Source organism: Bemisia tabaci, chromosome 1 (genome assembly GCF_918797505.1).
Source record: "Bemisia tabaci chromosome 1, PGI_BMITA_v3".
NCBI classification, from domain to species: Eukaryota; Metazoa; Arthropoda; class Insecta; order Hemiptera; family Aleyrodidae; genus Bemisia; species Bemisia tabaci.
Window position 1 is genome coordinate 37,455,321 of NC_092793.1, and position 14,276 is coordinate 37,469,596.

The 14,276-nt window shown below is 40.6% G+C and overlaps 2 protein-coding genes across 5 annotated transcripts in view; one reads left to right on the forward strand and one right to left on the reverse strand.

Annotated features, from left to right (window-relative positions):
* The window catches only part of LOC109041973 (putative RNA-binding protein EEED8.10), a 55,541-nt gene extending 45,439 nt beyond the window's left edge, over nt 1–10,102 (forward strand). For 3 of the 4 annotated variants that reach the window (XM_019058503.2, XM_019058501.2, XM_019058504.2), the window contains 2 exons: nt 3,365–3,604; nt 8,095–10,102. In XM_019058503.2, coding sequence (XP_018914048.2) covers nt 3,365–3,604; nt 8,095–8,222 — 368 coding nt within the window. In that variant the 3' untranslated portion in view covers nt 8,223–10,102. Of the gene's footprint in view, nt 1–3,364; nt 3,605–6,676; nt 8,071–8,094 lie in introns of those variants that run through there. The other variant, XM_019058502.2, reaches the window with a different exon arrangement.
* A 2,259-nt stretch (nt 10,103–12,361) lies between these two features.
* Nucleotides 12,362–14,276, reverse strand: part of l(2)k09022 (HEAT repeat containing 1 homolog l(2)k09022) — a 125,476-nt gene continuing 123,561 nt past the window's right edge. The window contains exon 28 of the mRNA XM_019058500.2: nt 12,362–13,025. The gene's annotated coding sequence lies outside the window, so the exon portion shown is untranslated. The remainder of the gene's footprint in view (nt 13,026–14,276) is intronic.

A 14,276-nucleotide genomic window follows, 5' to 3' on the forward strand; every position in this document is an offset into this window, starting at 1 on the left:
ACCTAAAGTAAAAAAATATGAGTGTGTACCTGAATTTGGGCAAAAATCAACCTAAAATACTTTGTTTCCGCAATTTTATTCATCAGTTCCCGCCCTACATTTGAATTCAAACTTGTCCCGATTTCGCCGCCAATCCTCTAGCCAATAGTAGAGGTGATTGAAAAGAAGCTCTAGAAGCTTCATTTTTTGCTTTTAGTGCTCCGTCTTTATGTCTTTGGCCCGCATACAGGGTAAATTTGAAAAAAATCATATTAACAAATATTCGCAAATTCTGCGCCAAGGAGTAGATTTTAGACATGTCCTATGTGCCCAGCGTGATTTTTGAGCGAATTTACCCCAAGAAAGAGTAACCAAGGCTGTATCTCTTGCGTGCAATAGACCCATTATCATTCATAACTATTTAAAGAGCCTCGCCAAAAAGTGGTGTTTTTTCGCCCCTTTTTTTATACCCGAGTTGGTCAACCGGACAGTGCTCAAATGAAAGCCTATGGTAAGGCAAACTTCCATGCAAAGTTTCAACTTGAAGTGACCCCTGGTTTAGGCTGTACAGCGTTGCCAATTTTCCAGTTTCATGTGCTAAAATCAAGGATATTGGACTATTAGTCCGGTGCATAAGTAGACTAGTACACCCAAGTTGGTCAACGGGACAGGGCTCAAACGAAAGCTCATGGTAAGGCAAACTTCCATGCAAAGTTTCAACTTGAAGTGAAACCTCGTTTAGGCTGTACAGCGTCGCCAATTTTCCATTTTTATGCGCTAAACTCACGAAATACTGAATCATCATGGTTCAACAGACTATTATACCCGAGTTGGTCAACGAGACAAGGCTCAAACGAAAGCTTATGGTAAGGCAAACTTCTGGAAAAGTTTCAACTTGAAGTGAAACCTCGTTTAGGCTGTACAGCGTTGCCAATTTTCCATTTTTATGCGCTAAACTCACGAAATACTGAATCATCATGGTTCAACAGACTATTATACCCGAGTTGGTCAACGAGACAAGGCTCAAACGAAAGCTTATGGTAAGGCAAACTTCTGGGAAAAGTTTCAACTTGAAGTGAAACCTCGTTTAGGCTGTACAGCGTCGCCAATTTTCCATTTTTATGCGCTAAACTCACGAAATGCTGAATCATCATGGTTCAACAGACTAGTATACCCGAGTTGGTCAACGAGACTAGGCTCAAACGAAAGCTCATGGTAAGGCAAACTTCCAGGAAAAGTTTCAACGTGAAGTGAAACCTCGTATAGGCTGTACAGCGTTGCCAATTTTCCATTTTTATGCGCTAAACTCACGAAATACTGAATCATCATGGTTCAACAGACTAGTATACCCGAGTTGGTCAACGAGACAAGGCTCAAACGGAAGCTCATGGTAAGGCAAACTTCTAGGAAAAGTTTCATCTTGAAGTGAAACCTCGTTTAGGCTGTACAGCGTTGCCAATTTTCCATTTTTATGGAAAATAAAAATCTCGTCGTCTCGTCTTTTATAAAAATGTCTCGTCTCGTCGTAAAATAAATGTACACAATTTGGCAACGTTACTCTGAACTTTCCATTTTTGCCTTGAACAGAAATCATGTACTATGCCATGGTGATATTCAGTCATCAGAATGACATGAATGCCTTGGAAATTACGTTATCGAAGCATTCACGCAAGAAAATCTTTAATTTTTGTAAGAAATTAAAATATACTTGGCAACATTGCGTTCGGAATTCAATTTTCTCCGTCTGTAGCGTTCATTTACTATCGAGTCGTAATGTTTAGCCCATACTCATCAAAGTTATAGCCCATGAAGGTACGTTTTCCGCCAAAAATCTCGGAAAAATCCTAATTTTATGTTAAAAAAATTAATAATAAATTGGCAACACTGCTTCGAAAAGTTCACGATGGCCTTTCGTTGCGCTTCTATTCGATCTCAGGGTAGTATTCAGCTCGTAGACCGATGCACTAGTCTGTTTAATTATGATGCATTGGACTATTAGTCCCGAATTCCTTCATTTTGGCACATAAAAATGGAAAATTGGCAACGCTGTACAGCCTAAACGAGGTTTTACTTCAAGTTAAAACTTTTCCCGGAAGTTTGCCTTACCATGAGCTTTCGTTTGAGCCTTGTCTCGTTGACCAACTCGGGTATACTAGTCTGTTGAACCATGATGATTCAGCATTTCAAGAGTATAGCGCATAAAAATGAAAAATTGGCGACGCTGTACAGCCTAAACGAGTTTTCACTTCAAGTTGAAACTTTTCCCAGAAGTTTGCCTTACCATGAGCTTCCGTTTGAGCCTTGTCTCGTTGACCAACTCGGGTATACTAGTCTGTTGAACCATGATGATTCAGTATTTCGTGAGTTCAGCGCATAAAAATGGAAAATTGGCGACGCTGTACAGCCTAAACGAGGTTTCACTTCAAGTTGAAACTTTTCCTGGAAGTTTGCCTTACCATAAGCTTTCGTTTGAGCCTTGTCTCGTTGACCAACTCGGGTATACTAGTCTGTTGAACCATGATGATTCAGTATTTCGTGAGTTCAGCGCATAAAAATGGAAAATTGGCGACGCTGTACAGCCTAAACGAGGTTTCACTTCAAGTTGAAACTTTTCCCAGAAGTTTGCCTTACCATAAGCTTTCGTTTGAGCCTTGTCTCGTTGACCAACTCGGGTATACTAGTCTGTTGAACCATGACGATTCAGTATTTCGTGAGTTTAGCGCATAAAAATGGAAAATTGGCGACGCTGTACAGCCTAAACCAGGGGTCACTTCAAGTTGAAACTTTGCATGGAAGTTTGCCTTACCATGAGCTTTCGTTTGAGCCCTGTCCCGTTGACCAACTTGGGTGTACTAGTCTACTTATGCACCGGACTAATAGTCCAATATCCTTGATTTTAGCACATGAAACCGGAAAATTGGCAACGCTGTACAGCCTAAACCAGGGGTCACTTCAAGTTGAAACTTTGCATGGAAGTTTGCCTTACCATAGGCTTTCATTTGAGCACTGTCCGGTTGACCAACTCGGGTATAAAAAAAAGGGGCGAAACTTGGCGAGGCTCTTTGAATGAAAATGATGGTTTAACCTCCAAAACTAGTAAAATTACAAGTACAAACATGCTGACGTTTGTAGTTTTTCATGCCTTTTCGTGCCAACACTGAAAGGAGTCCAGTCAGAGTGACTGGAATGTTGGATGACCTAGGCTGGGTCAAGAATCTCTTTAAATTCTGAGGTAAATATTAACTTGAGAGTCTTCCTAGCGTTCAAAATCAATCCTAAAACACTTGAGCGCTCCTAAACTGGACAATTTGTCTCTTGAATCAACTCATTGTTAACTGACTTCTCTCTTCTTCCCCCCCTCCCCCCCCCCCCGCCGCGCCGTTAGGTACTGGTGTCAAAGGGCTTAGTCAAGGAACAAGGAGTAATATATTAAATAATTCAGGAAGTGAATGGAGTGATGAAACAGATAGCTCAAGCTGTGGATCTGAAGCTGAAGCAAAACTACCACCTCTCCACCCTCTTCTCACTATTAGTTATGAAAGCAATTCTACTGCAAAGCCTTATCTAGAGGGCGCCTGGTTTGGAGACTGGTCTGAGGATAACTTTATCCACCAACACGCTTTAGGTAAGTCATTTAAACATTTTAACCTTTTGATATTTTGTACTGAAATATGATGAAGTTACAACTGAAAATAGCCACTGCTTAAAAGACAGGACCAATCCTTTTTTGCCTATCCAGGTTGAATTTTGGGGTCTAGGATACTTCATTTTAGGCTACCAGCATGAAACTTGGTGAGAATGTTTTTGAAGGTACATACCTAAAGCAAATTTTATTTAAAGTTCCTAACTTCTATGAGAGGTTCTACCCGGTTTTGTCTCATCAACCATCAACACTAATGGACACAGTTGATCAATCAGATCCATCGGTTTTCTACAGATCTAACCTTTTTTAGGACCGCCTCGCGAGGTTGTGCCAAAATTACGCACCGACGTTTGCGATTCGTCAGTCACCAAATCGGAAGTTCCGAACTCTAATAGAACGGCAGCTAGGAGGTTCGAGGGCAAAAAGAGTACCAAACCTCTAACTAATATTCGCTTCTAGAACAGAGATCAGCCGAGAGGCAAGCCGTATCTTATCATGGCTCTCCGAATGTCGGCCGCCAAAAGCCGGCTTTCGTTATTATCTCCTTTTTCAGGGGTTCTAATTCACTTGTGGACATGAAATTCGGTAGCAACACGCATGAACGTGTGTAAGATCAAGGATCGTTGCAATTCTGTAGAAAGTTGCGGAGCGTAGGCCGAGTTGAGAAAAATCTACGCGGCTAAGCAACCTCGTTTAAATTGTATGAATGAACCGTGGAGAACCGTTAGGGAAGAAACCGCGAAAGTGAAAATATTATTATTATTATTATAGTTGTATTTTGTTCGCCACAACAATTGTTTCCTGTTACCGATTTTGTGTTATTTGCGTCACTTTTTCACAACCAATGAGAGCAAAGCAGCTAGAAGTGAGGTTAGAAATCTGGTTAACAAATTTACACAACAGTCGTAACAAAGCTCTGAGGACGTTCCGATTGTTTCGAAACAATGTCGCAAAACGTTGCCGAATTGTGCAAAATAATGAAACAAATAAAAATAGGCCACGCCCCTTAACATAAATAACATTCGAACAAAATACGACTGTTACGAGATGTTCCGAGTTGTTTCGTCGAACAAAGTACGACTTATTACTCTGCTGTTCCCACTCACTCTGCCCCCCCCCCCCACAGAAAAATTGGCCAAAGCGATTGCCTTTATACTTGATACACGCTTAGCTATTGTCGTTTGGAGTTGATCAAAATTAATCAGATTCCAATCCGCTGCCTAGGACGCCCGCAACAGCGACAAATTGTTTCTCCCCATAGTAATGCATTGGGGATACGCGGTTGTTCACGCGCACCGCACCGAACAGGTTCAATCTTGTCGCGTGACGTCACAGCCTTATATACGAAATTTAAGGTTATAGGGGGTATTTTTCGACGGATTTTTGTGAAAATAGGTTAATGAGGGTATTGTTCTACGAGGAACTCGAATTTTTGGTCGGATTTTCAAAATTTCAAAATCCAAGATGGCGGACGTGGCCTAAAATGCTAAGTCGGCTCCTGTTCGATCGATTTTCGTGAAACGCGGTATTCGGGGGTACTTTTCGACGGGAAACTCGAATGTTCGATCAGATTTTCAAACTTCAAAAATCCCAAATGGCGAACGTGGTCTAAAATGCTGACGTCACAGCATTATAGACGAAATTTCAGGTATCAGGGTGTATTTTTCGACGGATTTTTGTGAAATTTGATATCAGGAGGTACTTTTTGACGGGAAACTCGACATTTTTCGGTCAGATTTTCAAAATCCAAGATAGCGGCCGCGGCCTAAAATGGTGTGTCGGATCCTATTCGATCGATTGTTGTGAAACTCGGCAACAGGGAGTATTTTTCGACGGGAAACTCGAATTTTTTCAGATTTTTAAATTTCCAAAATCCAAGATGGCGGCCATTGCCAAAGTGGTGAAGATGTTGTCGTCTCATTATTATTATTACTCTTCAAGTTAACAACTATGAGGGGCGGTTCGCGGAGCAAGTCGCGAGGAACTCCCCAGGGCACTCCCCCCCCCCCCTCAGGAGGTTCAGAGGCACTCCCCGGCTGGGCGTGACTGCTCGCATAGCAAGCTAATCACGACTAGTTACTCTATTTAAAGCGGCCGTACCAGCTCACTCTAAACCTCCCCCTCCCTCGCAAATGAATTGATCGAAGCTATTTTCCTCAACATAGCACACGCCTCTATCCGTAGAAAGAAAATATCAAGTTTAGTAAAAGTTGTTCAGGACGGCCGCAGGAGCGAAAAGTTGTTTCTCCCTATAGAGATGTATGGAATCATTTCCGTAAACCTCGCGCGCGTTCACGAAAAAAGTCGGCGCGTGAGCAGTAGAGTCGGCGCGCGCAAAGAATCTTCGCCCGCGCGAAAAAATCTCCCCGCGCGAGAAGTAAACTCACCGCGCGCGAAGAAATCTCCAAGGTCACGACAATACCTCGCGCGGGCGAAAATCTCTCGCGCGCGCTGCTACAGAGCCTTAACAAGGTCAAGACACGGCTGCCAAATGTAGATTTAATTCTAGCTTAATAGTAGGTTAGGTTAGGTTGGGTTAGGTTAGGTTTTAAACTTTAATTAAAAAGACGTTTGGCAACATACAACCTTGAGCCATGCGATCCTACATGGCGCGTGGGCGTGGCGGGTTTGCTCTCGCGCGCGTCGAGTTACACCTCGCGCGGAGAAACACTGACAGCGCGCAGCGATACCCATGTCGCGCGCTATGGAATTGCTCCGCGCCAGTGGCGCAACCACGCGCCGACTTTCTTTGTGAACGCGCGCGAGGTTTCGTGAACGCGCGCGAGGTTTCGTGAACGCGCGCGAGGTTTACGGAAATAATTCCATAGAGATGGATTGTGGGTTGTTTGCGCGCACCCCGTCGAACAGGTTGAATCGTATCGCGTGACGTCACAGCAGGGCCTTTTTGTGTCCTAGGTCGTGTGCCTCGATCGCATTTGATCTTCCAACTGTGTGCCTCCCTCGCGAACTTTTCCATCCCCTACTCCTTTCAAGTACATAGTGTTAGCCTTTCGTACCTGAGTATCTCCTCTTTTTTTTCCTAACTTTTCACAGCGGACTTGCCAGAAAACCACTACGCATCTCCGCCATCTTGCATTTGATAGTGGGACACGGGCTTATGTTCCATCTTATAGGTCATTCACCTTACTGATTGTAAGTTTCTTCTTTCTTTGATTTCCTTTCCTTTATTTTCGATCCATTTTTGTGAAACTCGGCAGTAGGGAGTATTTTACGACGGGAAACTCGAATTTCCGTTCAGATTTTCGAAATTCCAAAATCCAAGATAGCAGCCCTGTCTCGGCTCCCGTGCGATCTAATTTTGTGAAACTAGGTATCAAGGGTCAAACATCGGTCAATCGCTACTCTACTGACTCTTTCTCTACCAGGTATGTTCCTTCTCATCACCCCTTTCAGCTATCCCTTCGGTGCGTCCCATCATCGTGCATACACTGACACTGCAGCACATGCTCGGTTGAAATACAATTCTTCTATATTCTGTATTACACAGTCTCTATAGATTTTTGTGCGGGTTTCAGCTTATCTCACATCGCTGTCTGCACTAATGTGTTTTTGGACTTCCACTCATTGTCAGTGTTCGGCAACACTGGTAGTGAATCTGATTCTCCCTATATTATCCGAGATTTACAGTAGGTAAGGAAAATATTTGTCAGCCCCTTCCTATAGGCTCAAGATAATTAGGTTGAAATAATTGAGGACAGGTGAGAAAGAAATCTCCGAAGGAGGTCATTGGTTCCAGTGAAGTGAATGCTTTTTTGTTTCAAATTGAGTCAGGTCTAAATTATGACAATTAGCTTTCTAGTTAAGTTAGCATTTCTCCTACCATCACAGGACAACCAACTGAAAAAGTGCAGGTAAAAATACACAGTGACATTCTCCATCATTTGTGCAGTAAAAATTATAGGAAGGATGAACAAACATCACGGATCTAACCATCATGCAACCTACGAGACAATCTGAAAACTCTCAATCTCATGATGTTTTTCTTTTTATTTTGATGACATGATATCTTAAATGTCAGGGAGAATATCTTATGTTAATTTTGGAGCAATACATATTTTATTTGATCTCATCCCGAATATTTCATCATTCTTAGCTCCTAAAATTTGTTTGCCGGAAAAAGGGGACTTAGCAAAATCGCATTTTCAGCGATCTTCAGGAACACATGTTCACATTGCCGTTTAAAGGTTGTGACTATTTCCAACTCTAAGGTATCCTACTTTGGAATTGACCGTAGGTTGTGCGATTTTATCACTTGCGTGTCTGTAAAAACAAAGTAAACTTTCAGAGGCAGTTTACTAAAAACTAGGTTTTTGCCCTTATCCCTTTTTCCTGGCAATGTATTCCAATTTGTCTTAAAAGATGGAAATAGAATAATTTTTGTCCGAATGAATCTGATCTTTTCAAGATTTCTAGGATAACCTGACCTAACCTAACTTTGATACTTGTTTCAGATAATTTGCTTCATAACTTTATAGATGATGGTGAACTCTATGAATTCGATATTGATTCAGGTGAATCTTTTCCCAATGATTCTGATGAAGACTACAATGACTTAGATGATGAGTTTGGTTTTTTTTAATCGTGGGAAGTGTTATCTATTTATCATTTCTGTTCAGATAACTACAGTTCTCTCTTATGAGCTCTCTACAGTTATAGGGTTTGTGCAGCCTTGTTTTGTCCCCTAATATTTAATAAAACTGAAGATTTTTAGAATTCATCGAAGGATGGGATTTATGGTCTGATTTCATCAAATTGTCATCTTTTAGTGTGCTATATGAGAATATACCTTGACTTTGTGTCATTTCCTTCCTATGAAAGGATCGCCCTATACCTGTCTTTACTTAATACATCTAATCCACTTACTAAGGCGTGTATGGACTTGTTTAGATCTTTTACTATGAAAGCTCAGCCTTTGTTAATGTAATTGGGCGAGACAAAAATGTAGTGATGAAAGTTTTAAAGGACCCCGCACACCTCTTATGGGAAAGTGCACCATGACAGATCCTTAATTGTTTTATGGCATTCGATTCTCCTCAAGATGCTGATCAAAAGTTATCATTCTGTCAACTTTCTACAATGCACCGTTTTTGCAAACAACGGCCGAGAAGATTCAACTATTTGGCGACAATGAATCAAAAAGAACAAAGCATTCGATTTAGAAACATGGGGAAGAGGTGAGTAGAGCGGGAGAGAGAAACTGATTTGAATGGTCGAGCAAAACGGCGTGCGGAATCCCGAGACAAGACTGCCGCTCGGTGCGGGAGTTCCCCTGATTTCCTTGTTGACTTACAGCCGACCGTTCACTCGAGTGCTGAAATGAGGATTCTTTCTGGCTCTTCATCGCCGAATAATTGAATCTTCTCGGCCATTTTTTGAGAAAACGGTAGAAAGCTGGCGCAATGATAACTTTTGATCAGCATCTTGAGGAGAATCGAATGCCATTAAACAATTAAGGATCCTTCATGGTTCACTTTCCCATAAGAGGTGTGCAGGGTCCTTTTCAGTCTGCAGTTCTCGAAAAATTTGCAGGAAGTTCTTCAATTATATCTTTCTTTGGCTGCACCAACCCTGGTTTATTAATGCCATCTAATTTTCATCCAGTTTGTTAGATTTTTATCTCATCTGCTAAAAGTCAGATCATTACATATCAAACAAGTAACCTCCTTAAATGCAGCCCTTATCAGCATTGATCTCAATTTAATGAAAAGTAATGCCTCATCTTTAGCTTGGCAAAAATGTTTCCATCCAACTAGGATTTAAAATATGTAGCTTCAAAATCATCTTTTCTCTATTCCGATTGTCTTACAGATACTCTCAATAAAACTATTTTGCTGTAGTTGCCTTTATTTTGATAGGAGCTTTCATATGTTTGTGAAAGTGTTCACAGGAACATGCTTCAACTTAACTGAAGATTGATGCACTCACTTCACTCAAATGCAAGCTTCATTTTCTTCTATTCAACTAGACTTAGAACTTCTCCAAGTGGCACACATTAGTCAATCTCCTTATTATTTGTTATTTTAAACATTGTATTTTCTTCAATATATATAAATCTTTGTACTCCTATAAATTACAAAAACCCTCAAAAACATTTTTCGGGCAAAAAATCCGGTCGAGGAAATTGACGTGTCACTTCCTTTTAATCAAGTATAAGATAGGCAAAAACCTTTGATGAATTCCCAAGGTTCACTAAGACTAATAATCATCAAAAAGTTCCAAAAACTTACTCGAAAGGAAAAAAATAAAATGAAAAATAAATCCCTTGCCAAAAATAAATAAAAAACCGATTCTGAGATAAATCCCTCGAATGAACTTGAAATCACAAAATCGGTCGAGGATGCCAATTGAAACTTTCCCCCTTTAATTATGAAGTCGAGAAAATGAGAATCGCTAAAACGGGCTTTTTTGAATATCGCTAAAATTCACCCCATCTTTGGGGGTCGATATCTCGCGAACGGAGCGTCGGATGGGAAAACCCTTCAAATTAGTTTCTTATAATGATGTAAAGACCCCGTATACCAATTTTCAGCCAAATCGGAGGGGGTCGGGTTCCGAGCCTGGCACAGTTGACGTGGAATGACCCAGGAGTGTTTTGTTTATCCTCCAGTGTTTTCTTTACACATAAGGAATGGGTATGAAGTTCAAATACTCTTTCATACGTCGTCAAACGCACTTTTTTAAATTTTACACCAAAATGAAAAATCAACAGTAATGGTAACACACGGTGCTTCCCTCTCCATTATTTTTTAACAGCACTATTATGTCACCAAGGAGTGCAGTAACACCAGAAGTGAATTTTTGAGAAAAAGGGACCACTAGACAGGATGCAACTTCAAACTACATAATACATGCTTGATTTCTTATCAAAATTCCACATAGGACACAATTCGTACAACAAAAATCACTGAAAGTAACTCCTCACCCAGGTATTTACGTTTTTTCACGCATAAATTCAGACTTTCCACTCATAGAAAGAACAATGATCGACCCGAGTTAAATAGCACACAAAACGTTAATACCAGTAGGTCTCGACCTACCTTACAGTCTCGTAGGTACTAAATATGACAACCTCAATCACGGCACCTCGGTTCAGCTATTTCACGTTGCGTACACTTAGAACAACAATTGGAAAGGAAGGAACAACACTTCCTTGAGGAAGGAACACTGCTCATTGCGAAGATTGTTCAAACTGATTTAGTGAGCAGGTTGATTCAAATAAAGTGTGAGTTTTTTTTCTGAAAGGGAAATTCTAATTTCTTTAACCAGTGCTGCATAAAAACGTTCACATCTTGGTAAGGAGTTGATATCAGTAATTTTCGCTGCGCAAATCGAGTTTAACGTATTTTGTAGAGGAAATGTATATTAGAATGCTTAAATTCGTATTTTGGCTAGTTTTTAACTGTCAGTTATTTTCAACAAAAAAAAAATTAATCATAGAAATTGTTCTGATGATGAGTAAGTTCAGGTTAGAATTTGGCAGGAAACAGTGACAATTTGCATTTGACAGAAGGAAATACTGCGTTCCGGCAAAATAAAGGAGCCTTACTGCTGTTCTTTTCGAAATGATGCCAATTTTGGCACACGTACTATTTTCTCATGTATACCCGATGTTATATACAAATAAAACAATTTTTTTGTCTCAGAACTAGAGGGTTTTAAATTAGATACGTAAAATTTTTAGGAAACTCCATTTCAAAAAATCGGTCGTGATTGCTACTCTCTTTGACCACACAGCAAAACTTATGATCCACTTTCCGAATCACTTCTCTTGAACTGCATTTCCTTATTCTCCCTGTTTTCCCCTTCGTGCACTCATCCCCTCTTGTTTTTGAGCAAATTTTTGCTCAGACAGTTATCCTGCACGTTAACGGAGTTGGTATTTTCATTGACCAATCAGAGCCTGGTGGCCTGTTTACAGGATTGTTGATGGGTTTCACTCTCTCAAGTAAAGTCGTCAACAGGTTCAATAACGTGGTCCAGAGCACGTTTACGAAATCGTAAACTGTCAATGACAATTAAATTACATTTAATTACAGATGATTTGCTGAGAAAGGTCAGGCCACCCATTTAATCACAACCGGAGAACGAAAATTCGTTTTGATGATGTATTTCAAATACTGTTTACGGATTTTGTAGACAGTTGACGAACAAAAATTTGCTATTTTACACGGTTGTTTGCTGTCACTATTCTCAACGAGGAAGCACAACGAGGCTACCATGACGGTAATGATGGAATGGATTAGATACACTCATAGTTCGTTGGATCTCATCATCCTTTTTATCAGATTGGTAATCTTAAATGAACTGCAGGTGCTGATAAACAACTAAACTGGATTAAGTCTTACTAAAAGGGGACAGATAGGAACAAACAGGACAGAAGACGTCCATGTAATATAAATGAATCAGTGAGTTCGAAGACACACCGACTCGAGTTTTTTGCCGTTTTTCACGTTATTACGGTTTAATGACACTTATGGGTGGACGCATCTGCAGGCGAAGGAAATTTCGAAACAGTGATCGAGGTGCTCGAAACGGCGGCTGGAAAAGGGTGGTGAGAAAGACAACACGCTCTATTATTGAGCCTTTCTATTTCATTTCAGGGTGGGGGGAGGAGTAGGGAGCAGTGGATTTTTCCAGGGTCAGTAGCTTGCAAAACTTAGTTCCATGGTACTTAGTGTCATCAACTACAATATTTGTCAGAAAAAAGTATCAAAAAGAGAGAATATTTAGTATTTTATTGAAAATACCGATATTGGGCCTCTCAAGAAAAACGGGTGGCCATAGATCTAATTTTGTGGTTTTCTTTTTCCGGTTCAACATATCTTATACTGATAAGTTATAAAAATATTTAAGGGTAACATGTAGAAAAATATACATTTTTTAGGGCAAACCAAAAAAGATGAGTATGTGGAAGTCAGTGAGAACAAAAACAAACCAACTCAGCAACTTGCTAAGGCCTAAAACTCTGTCATTAAAAATGACTCATTCATTTCAACTTGGTCTTTAACCATGTCTCCAAGTGCTTTTCCTTTGGCACCAAGAAGCTTTTTTATTAACCGACTTTCTCACCCACTGTGCAGTTTTTTGTGTTTCTTAAAAAATTTACTTTTTCCAAGTTGGTATGTTTTTGAACTCACTGATTCATATGCGCTTGTGCCGCAATGTGCAACACTAAACAAATTTTATATACTGAAAATACAATGGTTTAAAAGGGTGACGCTTGGAAACATTGAGAGAGAATCCCAATCCTTGTTGAACAATGAGAGATCTAGACGAGAAGTTATTAAATGTATCCAGAGAAGACAAATATTTGTTCACAAGAGGACAGAAGGTTTGTCAAAATGCTGAATGACCTTGAAAGTGATCAGCCAGCAACTTCACTCTGTAACCAAAAGAATGCAAAACTATTGGAATAATGTGGGTATAAGGAGCTACAGATAACCCACTCCCCGAGTATCATCTGCAGCAGTCAAAATTCGGGCTTTTACTATGTGGTGAAATAATTCTTCTAACAACCCGTTTCACGATTTTCAGTCGTGTGGATCAGATAGTCAGTGCAACTGACGAGGAAGTACCCAAAAAACCGGAATTTTGCTGTAACTTGGCAATGGTGGAAAATTTCCGGGTTCTAACGCCAGGAGGTGTAAGTAGGAACTATGAAGAGCTTTTGGGCCAAATCGCAACGTCGTGGAAAGTTTTCTTTCATTTTGGCGAGACTCAGCTTCAGAGATTGTCTGGTGGGTTCGTCGTTTTTGAAGATGGGTCAATTTCACTAGCAACACTTGGCGCTCCAATTTTTCTTTCTTACTCGGTAAAATCACGATTTTCCCTGTCAATCTTTTGAAGTTCTGCCTATGAAGGACAAGTTTCATCAAAAACTTATGTGTAAGTGTGGTTTTCCCGTTTTAAAAGTGGTGCCGTATCGCCTGGAATGTCCTACTCGCTGAAAGCCGCCGTCAACGACTAGAAGCAAAAATATTAAAAAAAAATCCCGTTTTGGCGAGTAAGAATCGGTGGAGACCAGTTAGCTAACTAGCAGACATCACTGGGTTGTCATACAGAAATATTCAAAACATAGCTGTGAGAAAATTGGGCCTAAGACGCGTTGTTGCTGAATTGATCCCCTATTTATCATTGTAGACGTTGAAGGCCGCTTGGAGCCCGGTCGATGTCTGAACAATAAATCACACTTTAAAACGAAAAAAAGACATTTGCCCACTAAATTTATTGGTGAAGCATGTTCCATGCAAGATTTAATCAAAGGCTTAAGAGAGTTATCACCTATCTTAAAAAACGACGAGCTCACTGAACACCCCTCATGCAAGGGCTTTCCAAAACGAAATAAAATGTGACCTAGTGACTCTTCATGGCTCCTAACTTCCTAGCGGTAGAACCCCGAAAATGTTGCCGTTGCCAAGTTACGAGGTTAGCTTTTTTTGGGTCCCCCCTCATACAGGGTTATTCAAAAGTTACGCACCACTGGCCATAACTTTAGTTCTAATTATGATATCGATTTGCGGTTTGTGGCGTCCTTCCTCATATCGAGGGGGAAACTTTTTGAGGTACTTTCCAGTTCTTCACCCCCCCCCCCCAGGGGGCGGGGGGCAACTCAAAAATTTCAAATGGCAACCCC